The 24,016-nt window shown below is 49.4% G+C and overlaps 1 protein-coding gene across 2 annotated transcripts in view; it reads right to left on the bottom strand.

The window, feature by feature from the left end:
* Positions 1–202: 202 nt before the first annotated feature.
* Positions 203–24,016, bottom strand: part of CHAT (choline O-acetyltransferase) — a 45,178-nt gene continuing 21,364 nt past the window's right edge. For both annotated transcript variants that reach the window (XM_040485725.1, XM_040485726.1), the window contains 8 exons: positions 15,627–15,796; positions 13,525–13,625; positions 12,534–12,662; positions 9,820–9,942; positions 6,717–6,858; positions 6,512–6,574; positions 3,319–3,456; positions 203–1,557 (listed from right to left, as the gene is read on the bottom strand). In XM_040485725.1, coding sequence (XP_040341659.1) covers positions 1,288–1,557; positions 3,319–3,456; positions 6,512–6,574; positions 6,717–6,858; positions 9,820–9,942; positions 12,534–12,662; positions 13,525–13,625; positions 15,627–15,796 — 1,136 coding nt within the window. In that variant the 3' untranslated portion in view covers positions 203–1,287. The remainder of the gene's footprint in view (positions 1,558–3,318; positions 3,457–6,511; positions 6,575–6,716; positions 6,859–9,819; positions 9,943–12,533; positions 12,663–13,524; positions 13,626–15,626; positions 15,797–24,016) is intronic.

Genomic DNA, 24,016 nt, shown 5'->3' with positions numbered 1-24,016 from the left:
AAAAATAAATAAAACAAGGGGTGCCTGAGTGGTTCAGTCTGTTAAGCATTTGATTTAGATTCAGGTCATGATCTTGGGGCTCATGAGTTCAAGCCCCACGTCGGGCTCTGTGCTGACAGCCCAGAGCATGGAGCCTGCTTCAGATTCTGTGTCTCCCTCTCTATCTGCCCCTCCCCTGCTCACTCTATCTCTCTCTCTTTCTCTCTCTCCCTCTCTCTCTCTCTCAAAAATGAATAAACATTAAAAAAAATTTTAAAGATGAATAAAACAAAACAAATGAACAAGAGCAGAAAACCCCCAAAGTAACCCTCTCCTCTGTAGAAGGCAGATCACCTATAAGGGCATGATTCCTGTGAAGGGAAGTGGGGAAGGAATGAGAAAAAAAAATGTGAGTGGCAGGATCCTTGGGGACGTAGACTGGTCCTCCTTCCATCCCTGCTGCTTGGTGGGCACTGTGCTGCTTACTCTGCTGGAGTGTCCTTAATGCCCCCCCCCCCCACCCCAGGGAAGCAGAGAGCAATACCACTCTAGGGCAATGGCAGATGGTTCTTTTTCCCCTTTCAAAATAGCAGGACCAGATTTTCCAAACTCAATGGAAGGCTGCCCCTAGGAGATTAGATGAAAACCAGGAGACATGTGGTTTTGGGCCTGGGTCACTACATTTTAAAATAACTTGGGCTGTGTGTATATGTGAGTGAGTGTGTGTGTGTGTGTGTGTGTGTAGGGGAGGGGGTGTTTACAGCACTGTCTGGCTCAGTGCAGGCCACCCTGAATGCCATGATCAGACTGCTGTGAATCTGAAAACAAAGGCCCCTACTCTTCCCCCCACAAAAAGAGGTAATGACCTGGAGTTAGCCTCTTTCTTCATGATTCATGTAGGGACACTGCATGTAATAGGTTGACTCATTCTTTTTTGGGGCAAAAATCTCACCTGGACATACTAGGTCCTGCTCGGGTAGCAAACACCAACATTAAGCTTCTGATACCACACAGGGAAGGCAGTGTAGACTTCCCCATCTCACCAAGGCTGCCTCAGAGCCAGGCCAGTCTTATTTCCCAGTACACAGGCTAGAGGTAACCTTGGTAAATGATGACAATTCCCATGAGTAAGGAGGGACACTTTCCTCCTAACACTCCTGCTTTGTGTGATGCCTCAGTGTGGTCTCTGTGTTGGGCCCTGAGGATGGGAGCTACTGAAAGCTGGGGAGAGGGTGGGAAGCAGGGGTTTGGCAGGGTCTAGCAGCGGCAGAATGCTGGGTTTGGGGAGGTGAAATCTAGTGGCAGGAGTCAAGGTTGGTGCCCTTGAATGGGCCTTGTTGCTTTTTCTTGTGTTGCCAATGGCTTGCCCACCATAGACTGTGACAGACTACACAGGTCCCGCATTTCAACGAGGCTTTCTTCTACCGCTTTTGCAAACTTGGTAGAAGATGTCTCTTTGCAGCCATGGAAGCTGGAGATGCAGAAAAGGATGCTCTCTGGCTGGGGGTTGTAGCAGGCCCCGTACCCGTCGGGCACCACGGGACCATAGCAGCAAAACATCTCCATGGTTGTGGGCACCTAGAGGAGAGGACAGGTCAGAAGATGCTTGTCCTGAAATGTAACCTGCGAACTTGCTAGAATGCAGGGCGTTTCAACAACCCAGAGGCCTCAACGGGATATTTGCTTCTCTTTTCCACCTGGGCGTTTGACTGAATTAACCAAATGAACCAATTGCTTCAGCATGGTTGGCCACAGGCAGAGTCATAAAAACAAACCTATCTAACCACACGATGTCAGAAGAAGAGGGTCCATAAGCCACTCCCTGGTAGGAAATGTGCTGTACTTGTAGAGTCAAAATCTCCCAGAGTGACCTGTGCTGGGTCTCAGGCTGAGACTCTCCTTCACCGGGAAGGCTGTTTGAGGCACTGAGGCAATCAGGGTAATTAACTCAATGGGACCCTGGTGGTACCCAACAGTTAGATGGCTTCCCAGAGGGAGTAATTTATGAACAGAAGGAAATCTGGCCTGTCTTCTTTGTCGATTTTCCCCACATCCTTAATTACTGTCAGTATTGCCTGGCTGGTCTGATTTTCTCCCCATAGCCCCGCCATGCACAATTACCCAGCATTGGGCATTTCAAAGAGTGCCATCAACTGGAGTTTTAGTTATGCACCTAATACATTTTGAATTCAGAGTGCTGAGATTTTGTAATCGGGATCACAAATCAGGAAAATGTGTCTCTGAAGGCCTTCAAGCCATAAATGTTCATTTCTAGTTGGGAGGGAAAAAACACCAAACCACCACACCCCAAATTAATTTTATTAGCTGGTCTGACGGGGAAAATAAAACACATTCTTGAGTACTTGCAGGATGGGGTTTGTTTTAAACCTAAGGTTTCTGGTGCTCTGTAGCCGGGCCTTCAGAAATGACAGCAGCCATTTTAATGGGGCAGAACAAACCATTAGTCTTGCTAATAGAGTCACCTCATTGTGAGATAAATTTGCCATGCAACAGCTGAAGGCCGTAAAACCATTCCAAAGCACTTTTTGCCCACGGATGGTTTCCTGAAGAATTTATGTTGTTGCGTCCTGCCCTCGTTTATTCACGTCTGCGAGCTCACTGCCGTAATGACAAAATCAAATTACTGAGTGGGCTTTCATCCTCAAACACAACTTTGTCAGCCCCTTTTATTGCCCATGTCCAGCCTTCGGCAGATGAGGTAGAGTTTTAGTAAGCTGACTTTTGGGGGTTTATTTTCTTTCCTAAACTGCTGCCTTCTCTAGTGGATTTCATTCTTTCCACCAGTGGTCCTCCCACAGAGGGAGGATGTAGCACTAGTGAGGAGACGCTGGGATGACAGCCAATCACCTGCTGTTGGCCACACAGACCTTTATAATAATGTCTGTGACCTGATTAGAGGATCCTGTCCATGCCAGGCACTGGGCTAGGCTTTCTACCCACATCGTCACCTCTTGTTGAGTCAGGACTTCACTCTAGTCCTATTGGGCTTCAGAACCTGTGGCCAGCATGGTGGAACACTACCCCTCTAGTAACAGATTGAAAGGTAATAAGCAGTAATGATTAGGGCACCAGTACCCATCCAATCCACCTCTGCCAAGGTGGTGCCCATGATTACACCCATTTAGGCAGTGGGGAAACCAGCACTCTGAGCATTTAAGTCATTTTGCAAAAGGTCATGCAGCTTGTAAGAAGCAGATCTGGGACTTGCCTGACTCCAACCAGTGGGCTGTAGTCACTTGGTTACACTAAGTGGCTTTTTAGAAAGCGCACTGGTTACACTAAATGGCCCCTCGGGTGACAGCTGCACTAGGGCTGTACCTGGCTGGTTGAGAGGATGAACCGGTTACTCATCAGGTATGTTTCATCCGTGAACATCTCAGGCAACTCCTTGCACATGTCCCGGGCCAGCTCCCGCAGCCCCAGCAAATGATTGTCGATGGCCATCCCTGTTATGGCCTGGGTAGTTAGGGACAAAGAACAGGACATAAGAATGGGCTCCCCTGCCCTCCCCCTTCTCTCTAGTCCACAATGCTAATGGTGACTGCAAGGGTCAAGGCTTGCACTTACCCAGTGCTTGCTGCAGACAGTGGGTGTCGGTGGCCACCCAGGACTGACCACTTTACTACTCAGCCTCTGTTTCTTGGACCCTTCCTATGTGCACAGGGCGAGTCCAGAGCAGGCTGGGTTCTAACATGAGCATGTCTGAGTTAAAGGTCTATGAGTCTGAGTATCCCTCACCTCTCAACCCCAGCATGGTCACCGCTCTAAGTGGAAGAGGTGGGCCAGGCCATCCCCAGTAACTTCGTAGGTAGGAGAAGAGTTTGGGGAGAAGGATGGGTTCTGTGCCCTGTGGACGGATGGGGAGGGGTGCCCTGGGATATCACTGGACAGACTCTCACCACAACTAATACTTTATCCTCCAGCAGAAGTCCAATGAATGAGTGATAGAGGACATTAAGGTCTGTTTCTAAATCTTGGTTGCTATTTCATGGGCCCAGAATCAGCTCAACTAAACTGGATTATAATCTAAGAAATCATTTTGAGACAGAAACTAGACATCTTAGCAGAGGCTCAGCTGATGTTTGCAAGAGGAAAGCTTGTTGAATGTAAAAAGATTTTTTTCTTTTTATCATAAGACACTTGAATTCTTATCAAAGGATAAAATATAGCAGTGGGGACTCCAGGATTTCTACGGAAGAGGAACTCAGAAGTGGTGGTGTGGCCGGTAGTGGGGCCGGGGCACTCATTTCATATCCTTCCCACTTGAGTTGGTGTGAGTAGCATGCACACTGGTTTCACTTGGATTACATGTTTATTTGGGGCAATTACGGGAAGTGGTGGAGACTTGGGGGCCACCTCTGGCCTATAGTAGTGACCTATGGGTCCACATCAGGGTAATTGTAAATCATAGGGGGTTCACAGTTGCATAAGATGCCCACTTAGTTGTTAGAGCCCCAGCGAGGAGGAAACCTCCATCACAATGAACTCTGTTCAAGTTTACAAGGCACGCTTTGGGATTTGGCAACTGTTCTTTCTCAGTACAGAATGAATGCATAAAGATGACTCAGAGGCCCCAGTCTCTTCCAGTGCACCTAATTATAGGTTAAAAGACATGTCACACAACCTCAGTTCACTTTAGACGTGCCCCATTAGAACAGAGGGGAAGAACTATGAGCCTATCTTTGAAGTGGGCGTACTTCTAATTTCTCTGGTTACCTCTGTGTCATCGCTGATTGGTGGCAGATCTGGAGAAGCAGCCACTCTCTGCAGCAGCCACCCACCCGTCTTCACCACCTCAAGCTCACTGTGGCAACTGGGGTTGATTTAACAGATTGTTTGGATTAAGGCCACAAGTAGTAATGAGTAGAATGATTCATCACTCAGTCTTTCTTTCATTCATTCAGGGAATCTTACTTGAGCACCCACTGTGTGCCCAAGCTACGGGGGTGCTGGGAGTGTGCGTGCTATGAAGGAAAAGCATAAGGTGCTGTGAGAGTCTGTGATGGGGCATCTGGCGCACACCTGCTCCTTCACTGGGATGTCCTTTCTCCACAACCATTCCCAAATACACCAGCCAGGGAGCTGGAGCTGCCTTTGCTTCTTTCCTCCATCCCTTACCCCATGTCACCAACCAAGTACCCGATTAACCTTCAAAGCATCCTTATAGCTCTTTCCTTCCCCCCTATCTCTTTTATTTAGCTGTTCCCACAACTTAAAATAGTTAACACAGCAGAAACCTAGGGCAATGCTCTACAGGATTTTTTTAAAGTTTTTTTATGTTTATTTATTTATTTTGAGAGAGAGAGAGAGAAAGCGAACAGGAGAGGTAGAGAGAGAAGGAAAGAGAGAATCCCAAGAAGGCTCTACACTGTCAATGCAGAGCCAGATGCGGGGCTCGAACTCACGAACTGTGAGACCATTCCTTGAGCCAAAATCAAGAATCAGTGGTGAGGCACCTGGGTGGCTCGGTTGGTTAAACATCAGACTTCAGCTCAGTTCGTGATCTCATGGTACGTGAGTTCTAGCCCTGCATTGGGCTTTCTACTGTCAGTGCAGAGCCAGCTTCAGATCCTCTGTGCCTGCCTCTCTCTGCCCCACGTCTGCTCGACTTCATCAAAAACAAATACACATTAAAAAATTAATTAACTAATTAAAAAGGAGTCAGATGCTTAACTAACTGAGCCACCCAGGCACCCCACAATGATTGTCAGTTAATATATTGATCACCAGTGCAAGTAGTAGTTTATCCTCTGTTGTTTGTGTGCAAATGATGGCTCTGCCATGCTAGAAAATAAACTATTTCTCTAAATAAGGGAACATTTTCCTTAAAATTTTGATTTCACTGTTAATTTTCAGCAAAGCCTTTTTATTCATAGGCAATATGAATAAATAGAAAATAAGAAGGCAAAACCAGCCCTTGGTGGGAATAAATACTGCCTCACCTGCGATCATGCAAGGTGTGCAAGCCACCCCAGTTTGCCAGGCTTGGCCACCATCTCTCACATTTGACTTCTCTTGTATAAACTCTAAAGTGCTATAACATATTTGCTATTATTATCATTTTTTTTTCAAAGACCATTCGTCGTACTCTTGTAAAATCCATGTAAAAACAAGTGCTCTGTTGGGGCGCCTGGGTGGCTCAGTTGGTTAAGCATCCAACTTCAGCTCAGGTTATGATCTCGCAGTTTCTGAGTTTGAGCCCTGCATTGGGCTCTCTGCTGTCAGCACAGAGCCCACTTCAGATCCTCTGTCTCCATCTCTCTCTCCCCCTCCCCCACTTGTGCTCCATCCCTCTAAAAAATAAATAAACATTAAAAAAAAAAAAAAAGAGTGCCATGTTATCTAGTATCTAAAAATAAGAAAAAGGAGGCTCTGAGAGGCATGGCCTTGGCCAAGCCACTGGGCCCAGCTCTCACCCAGGTCCTGTGCCACGGCCCTACTCTTGAAGGCCCCGCTCTGGGCACAGCCCACAGTCATGAGTTCACCTGAGAGGGGGCGCCACATCACTCACCATGACTGTGTACTCAGTCTGGGCTCGGATGGCATCCTTCAGGAGCAGCAGCTTCTCTGAAGCCTGTCGACAGACCAGAGATGGGGCTTTAAAGGGCTACTCAGTGGCAAGCTAAAAGAGCTGGTTGTCACGGAGCCCAGCCAACAGGCAGCCCACTGCTGCCCCTCTGGCCTCCTGGAGACTCTTTAGACAGAGCAGGACTTACCGGCACAGCAGCCTTGTGGTCAGTGATGGCTCTCACAAAACTCAGCGCCTCTGGAGTTGCTGATCGAATGTTGTCCACGCGGCCCTCCTGGAATCGGCGAATGGACGCGCTCTCATAGGTGGGGACGAGTCTCCTGTGGAGCCTGCATAAGATGCAAGATGAATGGCAAATGGTGATGCAGTCTCAGGAAACCATAAACGCTGAAAGAAAAATAGCCTCGGCAGGCTTTATTTTTACAGTCCTGACTCTACTTGGCATAGTATTTCATTTTAATGTTAATAGAATTCTGGAGGAGATTTCCCAAAGAGGAGTGTCGGGGAGTCGCTAATATGACTTTCATACATTTGGTGACACTGTGTGGTTATAAAATAAAGAAGTGACTGGTAACTTTTCAAAAAACCCCAGTCTGGTGGGGAACCTAGAATTTTCTTCAAGATCTGATGAGTGTTTGATTAATAGAACAGAATGGAATAATTGTGCAATTAATCATTCACACCCTTGAGGGAATCCTGTTTTATTTAGAACAATTCAAGCGTGACCTACGGATGGAGGCAGGGAGGGAGCTTCAGTGGTCACGAGTGGAAACTGCAGCACAGGCCCGCCTGTCCAGGGGCAGCACCCGTGGGCACCATGGCTGTGCCTCTCCTCCCTGACGTCTGGGACAGGAGCCACTCCCCACACCAGCCAGGGAAAGTCCTTTCATTAGGCATGTGAGCCGTGAGCACTCCGAGGCTTGCACACCTGGCTGACACACATCTTTCTCACCAGTCAGTAAAGTCTTTGGTGTTGGGGGTGGGGAGGAGAAAGACACAGAATCACAGAGGGGCAGTGACAGCCCAAAGTCACATACAAGTCATGGTCCTGCATCTTGGCCTTGTCAGGGCATGTACCTCCCATGCTGGGTAAGCTCTAGGAGGAGAAAGGCCAAGTCTGATTCAGCACAGTGCTTTGTCCTGTAACTTGGTGAGAAGGTCAATCAACTTCCTGTACACTTATGCCTCATTTCCCCAAGGAGAAAGGACTCTGGCAGGAGCTCATTTCTTCTATCTCTATGGCCCCAGGAGGCAAACGCCATGCTGAGCACAAAAGTAGATGCCATCACTGGCTAATCACTGATCAACCCCAATTTAGGCAGCTTCCAGGCTTCTGTAGACTCTAGGGGCAGATTAAAAAAATTTTTTTTGTTATGGCTTAGACTCTTGAAGAATGTTCTCCATGAGAAGCAGAGAAGCCCTTTTTGGGCTACTCACAGGAGCCTTTGGCCACATCCACTGCTGGCCACATCCAGTGCAACAAAGATCATTAAGGGTGGAGGAGGCAGAGCTCTGTACAGGGTCCACTAGCCCCCTCCTAGATTTGGGTCCGAAGGGCTCTCTGAAGTAACACCTGCCGGCATCTCTGGTTGTGGTTCCAGCAGAACCTTGACCTCATGGCCCATTTCAGCCATGTGCCAGTATCAGAATGGCGACTGTGGTTCCAGACACCAGGACCTGCCACAGCTCAATGCCAGTGAGGCCTTTGTGTCCCCACGATGAGCACAGACCTCGTGTGGGGTGACATCAGCCTTCCCCAAGGAGTCCCAATGCTCTGAATGGCCGTAGCCACTTCCCTTCCCTGAGAGTTACCACCCCTCCAGGGGAAACTGGGATCTGGGTTGCTGTGTCCACATGAGTGCTGTCAACCCTTGCCCCAGCCTTATCGCAAGATCACTTTATGCTCCCCCCCGTATATGGCAAGATGCAGGCAGGTCCTGGTGGGGTAGTGCTAGTTATCGCCTATGCCGGCTGATGAGTGCTGCTCCAGGAGCACTGGAGCCTGCAGGAGCCAGCCTTGTCTTTAGGATGATCCACTTTGCATTTTAGTTTCAGCCTCCTATCAAAGACTGCTTGGGCTCCCCGCCTTCAACCCTTACTCCCTTACTCCCTACTTTGCTGCCAACACAGGGCTACCACCACAGGGACTTCTCTAAGCTGCAGACCTGACTGTGCCGCCCCCCAGATAAAACTCCTGTCGTGTATTCTCACATCTGTGACTCAGTCCCTGATGCCTACTCTGTGCCGGGTGTGTGAGAGATACCCAGAGTGTCAGGCTTGGGAGAGACAGGCTAGAAAACAAAAATCAACAAATCAACAAACAAGGTAGCTCACACAAACAACTGCTATGAAAGAAAAAGAGGACACAATGGGATAGGCTAGAGAGCTGGATGGCGAGGGCCTGAGGTGGCTGCTTTAGATAAGGGGGTCAGGGCAGGCCTCTGAGAGCTGACACCAGAGCAGACCCCGGCAGAGGGGAGGAGGTGGCATGTGAAGAGTGGTGATGGCAACGGGTGGGTGGGCGGAGGCACAGCCAGAGCAAAGGGCTTGGGAGGAGGGCCCCAGTAGAGGCCAGTTCACAGGGAGACTTTCTAAGCCTGGACTTTGTTCTAAACATGGTGGAAAACCATTGGGAGGGTTCAAGGTGGTGAGTGATAGGATCTGATTTGCATATTTCAACGTTTTGCAAAGATGGGAGTGGAGGCAGAGACCCTGGAGGAGCATGCTGCAGTTAAGCAGCACCAGATGATGGGGGCGGGGGAGGGGCCGATGGTGATGGAGAGGGAAAATGGGGGGTGGGGGGGAGAGGTTCTGAGAGACATCTGGAGGATGACATGGTGGTGTCACGGGTGGGGAATGAGAGACAGGGACAAATCAAAGATGAGTTCAGATTCTTTGACTTGACCCACAGTGGGCGGGGGTGGGGGGTATGCTGGTTCCATGTCCTTATAAAGAAACAGGGCACAGCCAGAGGCTGGGTGAGGGCAAGAGTAGGAGCGGCCTCCATCACCCGCGTTGTTAGCTCAGTGTTCTGGCGCTTTGAGCTCTGTGCACCTGTGCCATCACTCGGGCAAATTCCTGACTTGATGTCTTTCCTTCTCTTTTCTGAGACTGGATTCACACTTTGATGAAGTGGCACCTTCTTTCATGCAGCCTGCTCTGGTCCTCCCATCTCCTAGGCCCACAGGAAGTCATTCCTCCCTCTAGGATGCTTCTAGACTCTAGAGTCTAGGGCAGCTTGTCAGTCAGCCCGCCTGGGCAGCATCATTCCGCCAGCAGGCTTTGCTCACCTGTAGAAGGCCAGCTGGAGGGCCACCTGAATGAAGGCATCAGGACTGCATTTCTGCTTCTTAATGAATGTTTTCCCGAAGATGTCAAACTTATAAACAGTAAAGTCGAGATTCTTTACTATTCTGTGGCAGAAGAAGAAGAGGTGCTATTACATGTAAAATGGAATGCACACACCACAAAGTCTAACCAAGTTGCTCAGGCTTGGTGTACAACCTAGTGCTCTGGAAGTTGAGGACACAGTCCTTGCCCACCAGGAACATATCGGGTGTCAGAGACAGGCCTTGACATACAGAAGTGGCAGAGGGCATGCCAGACCAGGGATCCCTGAGCTGAAGGTGAGGCTTGGCCAGACAGGGCAGTGGCCCTGTTCTGGTGGTAGGGGAGGGGCCTGGGAGCACAGGGGCCTGAGAGGCATTTGCATGGGCAGGGAGAGCAGTGTCCTCAAACAAAATCCTAGAAGCCTCTTGCCCACAGAAGCAGGCCTGAAGGAGGCCGTTCATTTGACCTGTTTGGGAAGGTGTGTCCCACATCGTCAGACTCTTTTGGCATCCTGGCTATTCTGCCAGACTGGGCATGCCACCTTTGCCCAGGAAAAAGCCTATTTCTGAGATGGCTGTAAGCCATGTCTCTTCACAGAGACTCTTCCCTGTTGTGTTATGAGAGGAAGACCTGGGGCCTCCCTGTTGGTCATGGCCACCCCAGCAAGGGCTGCTCTTCTGGGCTTGGCCGCTGACTATAAACCCCAGGAACTATTACTGAGCCTCTCATGGCATGCCCAGGTCCTTACTCCCCATGAGTCACTGTCAGAGTAACAGGTAGATTCCCTGAGTCTACACTGAGACCCTTGAGTACCTGTCATCCCCTATTGACCAGTCTCTTCCTTCATGAGTTTGGGGTCTGGGCTGATTGTCCATTGCAACATGGTCCGGCAGGGTCCACACCATCTGTCCACTGGCCATAAGTGAACACAGAGCCTTGGGCAGGCAACCCCAAGCCTCCACGCACATACTTCCTCAGGTCGCAGATGCTGCCTGCCTGCCCTTCCTTGAGCTATTCCCCCTTCCTCATGGGAGCTCAGCTCTCAGTGGGGCCATGTCAGGTTCTGGAGACCCATGGAGGCCCACCCCTCAGTCCAACCTGTTAGTCAACTCTCTCTAGACAGGCTGAGTTCATGGTCACACAGCCACCTGGAAACCTCTTGCCCAGGCCCTGCTCACACAGACACTGCTCCCTTCCACAGGTGGCCCAGGACCCCCAAGGCTCCTCCTGCTTTCTCAGCTTCAGGCCTCTCCTGGTTCCCCACTTCTGAAAAGAAAACTTCAGGGGCCCCATTCAGATCTCCGAAAATGAGTGGGGGTTTTCTCCACCCAGGACTTGCCAGTCTACCAACTCACTCTCCTAGAGGCCTGCTCATCCCAAGAACAGCCCCGTAAGGTTGTGATATCAGCACCATTTGTAGATGAACACCTGGGGCTTCTCCCACTCTCCTGCCACAGCCAGTCATCCTCCACAGCAGCCTGCAGTGGCCTTGCCCTTTCTACCCTTCAAGCCTGGCCATGATCTGTCCCACTCACCCATGCGCTTCCCATAATCTCCTCACTGGCCCCCTGAACCCCCCTGCTCAAAACCCTCCAGGGGCTCTTCACCACTGAAGGACAGCTTCCAGGTCCCATAACGCAAGAACAGCAATGTATTCACAATGTGGCCTCAACGTCCCTTTAGTGCCTCAGTTCTGCCAATTCTCTCAGTTGCTGGTTTCCAGGCCAGCCTGGATCTTCTACGAACCTGTACAAGCTTGAACAAGCTGCCTTTCTGCCTCTTCTCCCCTGCCTGCACCATGAACTCCTATCCATCCTTCAAGGCCCATCGTTGCAAAGCCCTCCCACAATGTCCTGGTAGAATTCCACTCTTGTAGCCTCTGTGAGTTCGGGTCTGTATGCCTTTCCCTGGTTTTGGCACTTTATTGTGTCACACGTTTTGGTCTGAGGGTCTCCTTCCTCCACTGAAGCATGGACAGCAGGCTCCGTGGTATATTCATTTTGGTGTCCTCAGCCTTTCCACAGTCCTGGCACACTTAAAATTCTGTACATGTTTAATGAATGAGTGAATGAGTGAATGAATGAATCATGCTCACTTACCGAATGAGGGAATGAACAACCAAGGTCCAGATCTAGTTGCCAGCCTACAGCTCACTCCACAACTTGCCACCGTTCTAGTGCTGGCCCACCCAGAGATGCCCAGACCCATCCTGGGCCCTCCTGCACGGTCCCGTTAGGGCCTTGACTGCCTCCCTCCTCTTGGGAAAAAAGGCCCCCTTGTCAAGTTGCAGTGTAAATTCAAGCAAATCAAAATAGCTTGGATTCAAATGACCTATGCAAACCAGTTGTTTACTACTCCCCCCGAAAGGAGGGGGATGATTTCCCCGTCTTGACTCTGCTCAGTCAGGTGAAACCCACGAAAAAATAGCTCCATGTTTGCATTTTATGGAAATGATGGATACTCCAGCAAGGTTATTTCCCAGAGAGTTGTAACTCCCCTTTAGTTTGAATACATTTCCATGATGGGGGTGGGAGGGAGTAGTGCAGGTGGGCGAGGGGAGGCAAAGAGCTGGGGTCTTTAGAAACTTCCAGGCTGCCTCTGGATATCCAGCCTGGATAGAGGGGGTTGTGGTGAGGTGGTAGCAATCCCCCTAAAAGAGACTTGGACTTTGTACCGTTGAAGTTTTTCTGCTGAGGAGGCTAGGAGGCCTTGAATTTCCGGGGAGCATTTCCAACGCAGCCTCCTGGGGGCCGGGAGCTCGCTGACGGAGTCGGCTCGGACCAGCTTCTGGCTGCTCTTCACCCTGCAGACAGAGAGAGGTGACCTCGTGCGGCCCTGCCACATGCTGTGGGCTGCCGGCAGCATGCGTCTTAGCTGTTGGAGTTTCAGTGGGTATGAGCTGTCCCTGGAAACACAGACTGAGGGTCAGCGGAGCCACTCAAAGGAGCATGGGGCAGAGCCAGGATTCCAGCCAGTTCTGCCTGACTCCAGAGCCCCGTATTTCTTTTCACGCTTTCCCACTCCACCGCTTTCCACCACTGGCATTTATGAAACACTTGGAAGGAAATTGAAGAAGCAAATTGTGTTGTTTTGTCCATGAGGGCTTTTAGGGATCCTAAAGAGTTCTTAAATCATGGTAGAGATTTAGAACTTAGATTCAGAGAGAAGATTCTAGAAGGAGAGAATGGGTAAACCACAAATAGAGGAAAGGGGTCGGTGTGTTTAAGGGATAGAGAAGCACTCAGTCTGGCCAGCTTGGAAGCTAGGGAGAGAGACACAGCCCAAGGGGATGGAAGGAGGTGGGACCTGCCCTCCTCTGTGCTGGGTCAAGCCAGCCCAGCCCTGACTCTGAACACACTAGATGTTGCTCTGGGCTTCACTGGGCCAAAGCAGGTGTTCCTTTTTGGCTGAGAATTCTTTGCCAAGCTTTTTTCTAACCGCCCAAAACCTGCTGTCCAGTCTGCCCCCCTCTGTCCATGGCAGATAAAGTGTATGATGTCAAGCTGGTTTTCAAACCCATCTTTTGCTAAGACACTTTCCGGACAAATGTGGCCCCCCCTCCCCCGACAGACACCCAAATTTTTCTTGGCCTAGCTTGGCAGCCCCTTGGCAGTCTGGCTTTGACTTCTATGGCTGTTGCAAAGGGGCCCCGCCCCCAGACTCACATGTGTTTGAGCAGATGCTCTGTGCACTGCACCAGGACGATGCCGTCGAAAGGGGAGTGTTCGCACACCACACCACAGGTGCCGTCTCGGTTCACCACAAACTGCAAGAAGAAGAGGTGAGGCACGTCTGGTAGCGTCTGCATTTCAAACTGGCCACTTGGCTCCAGGCCAGGCATCCTCAACCTCTCAGGGACCTCTCCTCCAGGGACACCAAAGCACATGATCTCCCCAAAAAGAATGCTTCTGGAAATTGCCAAGACCTGAGAATATGGGGGCCTCAAGGCAGCTCTGTCGTGTGACCTCCTTTCCAGAAATGCTCTGGGCAGTGAGGGTGGAGCCCAAGGTTCCCTGGCTGAGGTAGCCCAGTGATTCCTGAGACCTCACACGGAAGCTGTGCATACTTTGCTCAAGTCCTGGGCAAGTTCCTTCAGCTTCTGGTAAGCCCTGTTTCCCCATCACAGTGGGCACTGGGGCCACAAACCTGTACAGCTTTGTGTGGTTATGTATCTGAGTCCACCCTGTGTGTCAGGCTACCTTGGATTTTATTCCCAGGATCTAAACCAGTGTCTACCCCATAGTAGGTGCTCAGTGATTTTGTTGAATGAGTGACTGAAAGATAATGATTCAATTCGGATGGTGTGCAGATTCCTAGGGAGAAACAAATTGTCTCTTGGTGGGAGTGAAGGAAGGGTGTTATGAGGATGCTCTGCTCCCTGCTGCCTGGGCTTCGAGTCAGGGACCCAGATTCCAGCTCTGCCATTGCCACCTGCCAGCTGGGAGACCTTTAACCAGACATTTCAGCTCTCTGGCTTCAGTTTGCTCGCCTTTAAAATGGATGCAATAAGGCCCAGTTCACAGGATTGCTATGAGGATTAGAAAGAAGGTATAGGAAAGGTCCACAGGCACTGTAAAGATTTTACCAAGGCTGTACTTAGCCGACTTAGAAAAGGAACATACTCAGCATGTACAGAAGTGCTGGCAGAAAATAATGAGATTGAGATTTGATTGTTAAAGCGTACCCCAGATAAAGTGGGGCTGCCTATAGCGGCTCAGCACAGCATCACACTCAAGAGAGTCTGGTCCACCGTCCATAAACAAACAAGCAAACAAACAAGCTATTGACATTTTTACTGATACTCTTCCAGGATGCTGTAACAATCACACGTGAGCTGACTCTCCTCATGTCTTGCCCAGTCTCTCACATCACGTGCTGGTGACCCGAAGCTTTCCTCCCATTCTTCAATCTTCCCACGTCATCTTTCTCAAAACTCAACCCTTGCAGATTCTTTTCTCTTTTCCCCAACATCCCCTGCTTTCCTGTCCTGAGACCAGCTCTTGATCCTTTCAATTCACGTCCCTGGGAGCCTCTTTGGCTCCTCCAGCTCACCTGATCATCTGTCCTGCCCGTGGAAAGAGCCCAGAGGTGGGCACAGTCACCCATGTGAGGCAGGAGGGGAAGGCTGTGCCCACTCATGCATTAGTGATTTTCTGTCCCTGTCACTAAAAGAAAGGAAGGAAAACGGTGCCTTTTAAAAACCACTCCCAAGGCTTGCTATGTTTCCGGTCCTGTACATCCATTATATCATCTCTCCCACAGCTGCTCCATGAAAGATTACAAGCCATTAGCACCACTGGTGGAGGCTGAGACAGCCAGCACAGCAGCAAGAGAACTCATCAGGAATAGCAGAATCAATATGCAAACCAATAAAAAAGGATAACCAGAACGTAGGGGCCAGAGAAAGCGGAAAATGAGATGTTGCCTAGAAATGCTTCTCAGTGTGAGCAATGTTAGCCCAAAGCATAGAGATTGCTGGCTATTTAATATGGTCATTATGAAAGTGATGTCCCTCACCTTATAGTGCGTGAAGGGAGATAGGGAATGAGCCCCAGGTCTGACCCAGAGGTTTGAGTTGGGTTCGGGCACTTGCTCCAGAGAAGCATCCTGGCCAGTCCAGGGGCTGACACCAGCAGCACATTTCCAGTTCCTTCAGCTCCCTTGGCCCCCGATGCAGCATCCTGGGTAGCACAGGCCAGTGAGCCAGTCTGCTGGATGTGAGCATGTGCTGGCTCGGGCCCCTGGCCACGCCACTGGGGAGGCTTACCTGCAGGGACTTGTCATACCAGCGGTTCGCCCCATTCTTGCTACAGCCTCCGCCGTGAAGGAGCTGAAGTGCCCTGTTGGTGTCGCTGAGCTCCATGCCTCCCGGGGCATCCAGGCATACCAGGCAGATGCAGCGTTCAATCATGTCCAGTGCGTCCCGGTTGGTGGAGTCTGCGGGCCAGGCAAACAAGGCCTTATCACCTACCCCCAAACCCTAGGCTTGAGGTCCCCTCCACAGAGTGTCACATATCACAGGCAGACACCCAGCCCTTGAGCCAGTCCCGACCCCTCTTTGAACCCCAGCGGGTAGGCGGTGAAGTCAGCCAGACTGTCCTGAGCTTCTGTGCGAATCCCAGCAGCCGGCTCACTCTCAGGGTCTCTGCGAGAGTCCCACTCACTCTTCATCTGTGGCCAGTTCTGCCCCTGGATGGGTGGTCACTGGCCCTGCCTTCTAGGATGAGGGGGCTCATGCAGGGCCTTCTCCATGGATGTTAGACCCACTGGCCAGATTTTGCCAGGGGAGGAGCTCCAATTCCCCCATCCAGCCGCACCCCCACCCGCCCCACTGTGGCCCTTAAGAGCCACATGTGGCACATAGGCATGTTTATTTGTCCTGAACTACAGTTTTTGAACATTAGTTGCTGAAATTTAAAAATCAGTCAGTTTCACACAAAAAGCTGAAGGGAGGGATTCAACGTGTTGCCCTCCCTGCCCCCTGCCACCTCGGCAGTTATTTCAATGCAGAGGGCAGATGGAAGGGACAGGCTGCCCCAAAGCCATATGCAGGTGAGCCCATTGGGGCCATTTCAGGCATGTCACTAAAAGCCACTGAGTTGTGCAGGAGACATATCACCAAGGCAGCTCAGCTTCTCCATGGGGGACATTGGGCATGGGGTTTCTCTTGGAGTAGAGCTGGCCCGGCCAGATGGGCTGCCCTAGGCAGCCTCCTCCACCTCCACCACCTCCTCTATCCAGCCTTTTGGGCTGGGTGCTGTAACAGGATGAAGTGCAGAGTTACCCCTCCCTCCAAGCCCCAGAGTATTCTATGCATGGAAGATGGGGTGCAAGGTATTTGGAGGCAAAGGGGCACTATGTGGCAGAGATTGCTAGCTGCAGATGGCAATATCCATTCTCCCTTTAGTCACAGAGTGCCTGGTTTTTGGTTGGCACAGGGAGAACCAGAACTCAAGCTACATTGCCCACTGCCAACAGCATTTAGAAACACAACGTGACAGCTTCTAAGAGAGCTCCTTAAAGATAACTAGCACATGCTCTTTGCCCCTCTTCCCACCTTCCACTATCCACTGCTTGGAACACCAGTGTGATGACTGGACCTCTAGCCTCCATTTGGACCATATGGATGCAGGGCCACATCCTTGCAGTGAGATGGAAGAACCCTAGACGCCATGTATTAGCTTTGGATGGCTTACTTCTGGTGTACACGAGAGAGAGAGAGAGAGAGAGAGAGAGAGAGAGAGAGAGAGAAACAGAAACCTGTTTTCTTTAAGCCACTATTATTTTGGGCTTTCTGTCACACATGGCCAAATCTAATCCTAACTTATACCATCTGGTGATGTTGGGTTCAGATTCTCACACTGCAAGAATTGGCTGGAGCTGAGAAGCTGCACCCTTGGTTTATCATAGTCCTTTCTCATTCATTCAACCCCCTTGATCCCTGTGGGTATTGAAATTCGAGGTCCCTGTCCAGGAAGCTATTTGTCAGAGAGAAACATTCTGGGGGCCAAGGAGCCCTCCAAGATGACAATCAGGACCACCCCCACCCTGCTCCCTCTTGTCCCATTAAGGCAGGCACTTGGGCAGGCCCTGGTCCTGAGTGCTGGCTCTCCTATTTCCTGTAGTCAGCTGGAGTCCAAGCACACAGCCCTCTGCCTGTCCAGCCACACATACCTCTCTGCTCCTGCCCTTCCCCTCCTTATTGGGATCCATTTACTGATAGGTCAGAATTCTCTCTTTCAGAGCCCTTGGCTCTGGAAGCTTCTCTTCTTCCAGAGCCTCAAGCCAAAAATTATGCCCATCATCTCTCACAGCCATCTGGAAACTGCTTTTCTGAAGTCCAGGGAATGTGTGGGAGCAGGTGTGGCTTAGGTTCAGGATCTCCCCATAGCCTCTGTCCACCAGCCAGGTCCTGCCTGTGGGTTGGAGCCAGGCCAACAGCACCTACCCCAGTCAATAGGAGGCTGAGTCTATATATAGCTTGATGCTGCCAACGGTAGTTTGTCCTTCCTTCTATCCAGCTAGGGACCTGGGGTGGCCCTCGATAAGGTTCTGTCTCTTCCTCCTTGCTCTTAGCCTCACCCCAACCTTTCTGGGCTGCACCCTCACTGGGGTGTGTGGTGACTCTCCCCCACCCCAGTGGAGTAAGACTTGAGTGGGGCCGTTGTGCTGGGCACACAGATGTCAAGGCCACTTGGGTGTTGTCTGCTCTGCCCACATGATTTCTCCAGTTCATGAGAAGTGTCCACATATAATCTCATGTGAAGAGAGTCGGCAGTCCCCACCCATCCCCTCCCTCCCACTTCTTGCAAATCCCTCTCACAGCGAGTCTTCCACTCTGGGAAGGAGGTTGACAAGCAAGCCAGCCCATCCTTGGGTCATCTGCTCCCCACTGCCTATCTAGATGAGGGCTTGGAGAACACTGCACTTTCAGCACTGCTCTTGATCCCAATGGTGCCAGGATGACTCATTATCTTCCACATGGCCTCCTGGGATTTCCTGGAATCTGAGGAGGCTTTAGGCCTCCTTCAAGGCTTTAGGCCATGTCCTGAGGATCTAAAGATTTACCAGCTGAAGCCTTCGGGAATTGCCCTTCCCTCTACTCCTCAGTGTGGTGCTGTCACTGGGTTACCCTCTTCAACCTGAAATGACTTCTATTGCCCACGAAGTTGAATCTAAGTATAGCCCTTTGGGCCCAATGGCTCATCATGTTGCCCTTCTGGGGATCACTTCCCCTGAATCCCTGCATGGACCTCATACCTCCTGCTACTCCCTAGACACCTGGGCTCATTCATCTCTACATCATAGGATGTATGGGGGCTCCTCTCCTACTCCGCCTATCAGAGCTCCACTCATAAACACCTCCCAAGCTCCCCGATCCTCTAACAGGGCTGGTACTGTGCCTGGCATGGGGGGTGTGGCCCAGACAGAGTTCCTGCACTCCAGAACTCCTCATACCCAGAGCATGCTAGCTCAGCTGCTTGCTTGGGGCATACAAGGAACCTCTGCTCTGTCCACCAGGCTGACCTCATATGGTGCCTGGGTTCAAGGCTGGACTGGTCCCCTCTATACCTGTTGTCTCCTATTGCACTGTGCATGACCCTACAGCAAAAGGCCCTGCTGCTGACCTCAGACCTCCCTATACTTTAAGCAGTCACTGCCAGTCCAGCTCCAGAAACCCTGATCTAGTCCACTCTCCCATGTCTGTGAGCTTGTAGAGGGTGAGGCCTGGGTCCCTAGTCCAGGTGGGCACAGGAAAATGTCCATGGCTGACAGTGGACTTGAGAGTGTATATAGACAGGTGAGGCTGAGATCTGTGTACACAGTGCAGAGTGGGAGCCTGGAGGAGTCCATCTGGCTAACAGGAAAGGTCAATGGCCTCTTGAGGGTGAGAAAACCACTACCCTCAGGGCATAGAGCCTGTGGGATGGGAGAATGGTGAGAGATTGGGAGGGGATGGAGATTTGGAAGGGATTCCTCACCCTTTGCAAGGCTCCCAGGCCTGCCCTTCTCTGCTCCAATTGGAGTCCCTGCCAATGGCCCTGGTGCCCGGCCCTGCCCTGTGTGCTATTCTGGGGGTTCCTTTTGGCTCCCAGGCTGGCTGGTGACTTCAGAGAATGGAGAAGCCTTGGCCAGGCTGGGATCAGATTTAAACAGGCAGAGAGGAAGGGAAAAACATGTCAGGAGGGAGATAACAGTGCTGGAAAAGGTTCTAAGCGCTGGGGTATAAACACCCAGGCTTATGGGTGGAGCTTTTGAGTGAGCAGACCACCCCAGGCTGCAGTTCATCCCCAGATTATAGGTAAAGGCATGCAAGATTTAGGTGAGGCTGAAAAAATGCAGTGAAGTGATGCTATTAGCTAACCTTTGTTGAGCACCTACTATGTGCCAGGCATCTATTGAAGCCCTCATATTGACGAACATGAGATAGGCATTTTTATCATCCCCATTCACAGAGAAGCTAAATGTCTTGTCTAAGGTCACCCAGTAAATGGAGGGAAATAGACCTGATCTCAGGCGTGCAACCACAACGCCCAGGCTGGGAACAGATCATCAAGGGCTGTGAATGGCAGGATCCGGAATGTGGGTTTCATCTAGCAACAACAAGGAACCACCAAAGGATCTTGGGCTGGGGTTGATATGGTCAGATCAGAGTCTAGGGGATGCCCAGCAGCTTGGGAAGGATGTGGGTCTGGAGGTCAGTTAAAGGGCCATGGGAATCCCCAATGCTGCATACCTTGGCCCTGTTGGTCATGTCTCAGTGAGCTCTGAGACCCCAGGCTGGGTATCTGCCTACACTAAAATTTCCTTGGAAATACCCCAAAGCCAAATTCCTTAGAATAGCCTCGAAGCTATTTCCTTAGAATAGCTCCCAAAGTGGAGCGGGCAGGCTATAGCTCCCCCAGGAAACTCAAGGCAGGCCTGTCCATCCAGGATGCTGGGGAGTAAGCCTAACACATCTGCGCAGGAGAGTGGAGGCTTTGCACACTCCTTCCCAGATGGACAACTTGAAGCAACAGACAAGGACATCTCCCCAGGCATCAGTGCTGTAGCTGCCTCCAGGCAGGAGAGATGGGACCCTGAGGAGGGGCTGAGCATGCGGGTTGTGCAGGGCCCCAGAGCTCAGCGCCAACCAACAGTAACCAGGTCCTGGCTCATTAGACAGGGTGAAATGGGAGCAGGACAGCAGAGCTGGGATGCCAGGTGGCCTTGCAAACGAACTCCTGCATACAAGTAGCTGATCGGTCAAAGGCTGACAAGTTTATCGTGTAAGGCAGAAAATGAACTACACCCAAACTCATCCACCATGACTCTGGCCCAAATGTAATGGAAACGGGGGGCTGTGGGCTGGAGGCATGCGGCAGGAGCCGTTTGTCTTGTGACATTCTCATCGAGCACATGGAGGCTCGTTTAATGTGGTAAATCAATCTTCCTCAAGGAGCCCCTGCTTAATAGTGAGAAGTCGGAGTTGAGTAATAGGAGGAGCTTGCTCTGCCACCCACGCCTGGGGAGTTGACAGCTTCGGTGACACGGAAATTCCAGAGGCCACAGGGCCTTGGAGGGCCCTGGAGCTTCTGTTAGAGACTGAAAGCTTACAGACTGTGACTAATGTGAGCAAAAATAAAAGGAACACAGCACCCCTGTTGTGGAGGGCTGCAGAACTCAGGTGCTGCTCCCCAACACCTCCACCTGTGCACATGTGTGCACATATACACAGCTCTATCTCAGACACTTGCCTTCTCTGTTCTACACCCTGGGAAGGTGGCTCAAGTCAGATCCCTACTGTCTTGCCTCACATGGTCCAAGGAGATGGAGACACTGGCTCCTTTTCGGAGGCTTAGAGCTTCTAAACCTTTGTCAGTTCCATCTGAGCAGATTTTCTGCCTAGATAAAGGGATTGTCTCTCCTTTTGGGATGGAAATTTGCCATCACACATCCCATATTCTTCTCTACTCTATGGCTTATGGAATAATCTTTATGCTCCCAGTTCCCAAAGGCTATGAAAATTCCAACAAAAGTATTTCTTGCCCAATAAGACCTGGCTCTTGCACAGCAGAATTGCTTTGAATTGAGTTCCAAAATCCTCTTGAAAGAGCTCAAAAGGAAGGACTTCTGCTTCCAGGAACATCAAGTTGACTTTTCCCAGTTCCTTCTACTAAAAACCCTGGATATTACATTTAAAACAAACATCAGAAGACTCTGAAAGATGGAGAGAGATGGACAGGCTGAGGTTCTCAGGACCCAAGGAACAATATGATGGTGAATTCCCTGCCTGTTCTGGACTAAATTGTGTTCCATCAGCCCTGAAATTCATATACGGAAGCTTTAACCTTCAATGTGACTGTATTTAAAGATGAGGCTTTATTTAATGAGGTAATTAAGGTTAAATGAGATCATAAGGGTGGGGTCTTAAACGTATATGACCATGTCCTCACGAGAAGAGGAAGAGACACCAGAGATGTGTGTGCACAGATAAAAGACCATTTGAGGATGCAGTGAGATGGTGGTCATCTGCAAGCCACAGAGAAAGGCTTCCGGAGAAACTAATGCTGCCAACACCTTGACCTTGGACTTCTAGCCACCATAATGGTGAGAAATAAATTTATGTTGTTTAAGCCACTCAGACGAATACACTGGGTTTTCTGTTTTACCTAAAATACGCCAGGCTTGGAGCTCAAATAGCCAATAACATAAAACACAAACAAATGTAGACCAAAAAGAAAAAAAAAAAGCCCAATAAAAGCCTACTTTCTTTAGCCAAAGGACCAGGAAAGAGGCATACTAGCAAGACAGGAAAACTTTGAGATAATAACCTTCCCCCATGCCAACAAAAGCAGAGTGGGGAGCCTAGACTTCTACCATCAGCAGTCTGTACTGAAGCATGTCAGCTTCTGAGGGTATCGGAGAAGGCATGGTCTCAGATAGAAGCTGGGACATCCATTTCCACTGGGCAATATCCACCACCTCAGTTGCTCCACACACAGCACTAGTCGAGAATATGTGGGATCTTGAATTCCTACTCCCACCATGAGTAACAAGGAACCTCCCCTGGGGTGTTAATATAGGTCTCATGAGAAACTTGGACTTCTATCTCCACCTGGTTGCATCAAGGCAGAACCCATTCCCTGCTCCTGCTGGAGTGGTGTCAGAGAAAGCCAGCTAAAACAGAAGGTTTAAATAACATCCAGAGTCTTACAATATAACACCTCCAGGTTTCAATAGAAAATCACTTATACCAAGAACCAGGAAAATCTCAGCTTGAATGAAAAAAGACCATCAGTATATGCCCACTACTGATATGACCAGAATGTTACAACTATGTGAGAAATATTTTAAAATTAATCATCATAATACTGAAAAATCCGTGGGACAAAAGACCTTAACAATCATGTTATTGGAGTCTCAGAAGGAGACGAAAAAGAGCAGAGCAAGAAAGCACTCAGAGAAATAATGGCCCAAAACTTCCTAAATTTGGCAAAAGACATAAACTTAATCCCACACAGGATAAATTCAGGGATTCAGTTAATCCCACACAGGATACATTCAAAAAAATCCACATCAAGAAGACATTATCATAGTCAAAGTTCTGAAAACTAAAGACAAAGAAAAAAATCTTGAAAGCAGAGAGAAATGATGCTTTATTTTTAGGGAAAAACAATTTAAATTACTGTCTATTTCTCATCAGAAACCATGGAGGCTGGTATGAAGTGACACAACCTTTTTCAAGTACTGAGAGAAAACCATTAATCCAGAATTCTATATCTAGCAAAAATATCCTTCAGGAAGGACGGGGAAATCAAGACATTTAAGATGAGGAAAAACTAAGAAAATTTATCCCCAGAAGACTTGCCCTAAAAGGAAAGCTAAAGGAATTTCCCCCCAAAGAAAGGAAATTATATAAAGAAAGAAATATGGAAACATTAAGAAGGAAGAAAGAATAACAGAAAGAGTAAATATTATAGTAAATAAATTTTCATTCTCTTTTTGAGTTTTTAAAATTATATTTCCCTGCTGAAACAAAATTATAACGCTGCCTGATGTGGTTCTAAATTTGTATTAGAGGAAATGTTTAAGACAATTATATTATAAATGGGGGAGAGTAAAGGGTAATAAACTTTTTACATTTCACTAGAACTCGCAGAATTTCAACACCAGTAGATAGTAATAAGTTATATATATATATATACACACACACACATATATGATATACTATAATATATGTATAATTTATCAATATAATATATAAATACCTATAGAAACCACTAGAGAAAACTATACAGATACACTAAAAACATTACAATAAATCAAAGTGGAATTCTCAAAAATGTTCAAGTAACCTATAGGAAGGAAAAAGAAAGCAAGAATTGAAAAACAGAGGTGATTGGGAATGCAAGCTGGTGCAGCCACTCTGGAAAACAGTATGGAGATTCTTCAAAAAACTGAAAGTAGAATTACCCTACGACCCAGCAGTTGCACTACTAGGCATTTACCCACGAGATACAGGTGTGCCATTTCAAAAGGACACATGCACCCCCATGTTTATAGCAGCACTATCAACAATAGCTAAAGTATGGAAAGGGCCCAAATGTCCATCAATAGATGAATGGACAAAGATGTGGTGTATATATATATATATATATATATATATATATATAC

This window comes from Herpailurus yagouaroundi, unplaced genomic scaffold (genome assembly GCF_014898765.1).
Source record: "Herpailurus yagouaroundi ecotype Mexico unplaced genomic scaffold, PumYag 163, whole genome shotgun sequence".
NCBI classification, from domain to species: Eukaryota; Metazoa; Chordata; class Mammalia; order Carnivora; family Felidae; genus Herpailurus; species Herpailurus yagouaroundi.
Note: the sequence above shows the minus strand (reverse complement) of the source record. Positions and strands in the feature narration are given on the sequence as shown.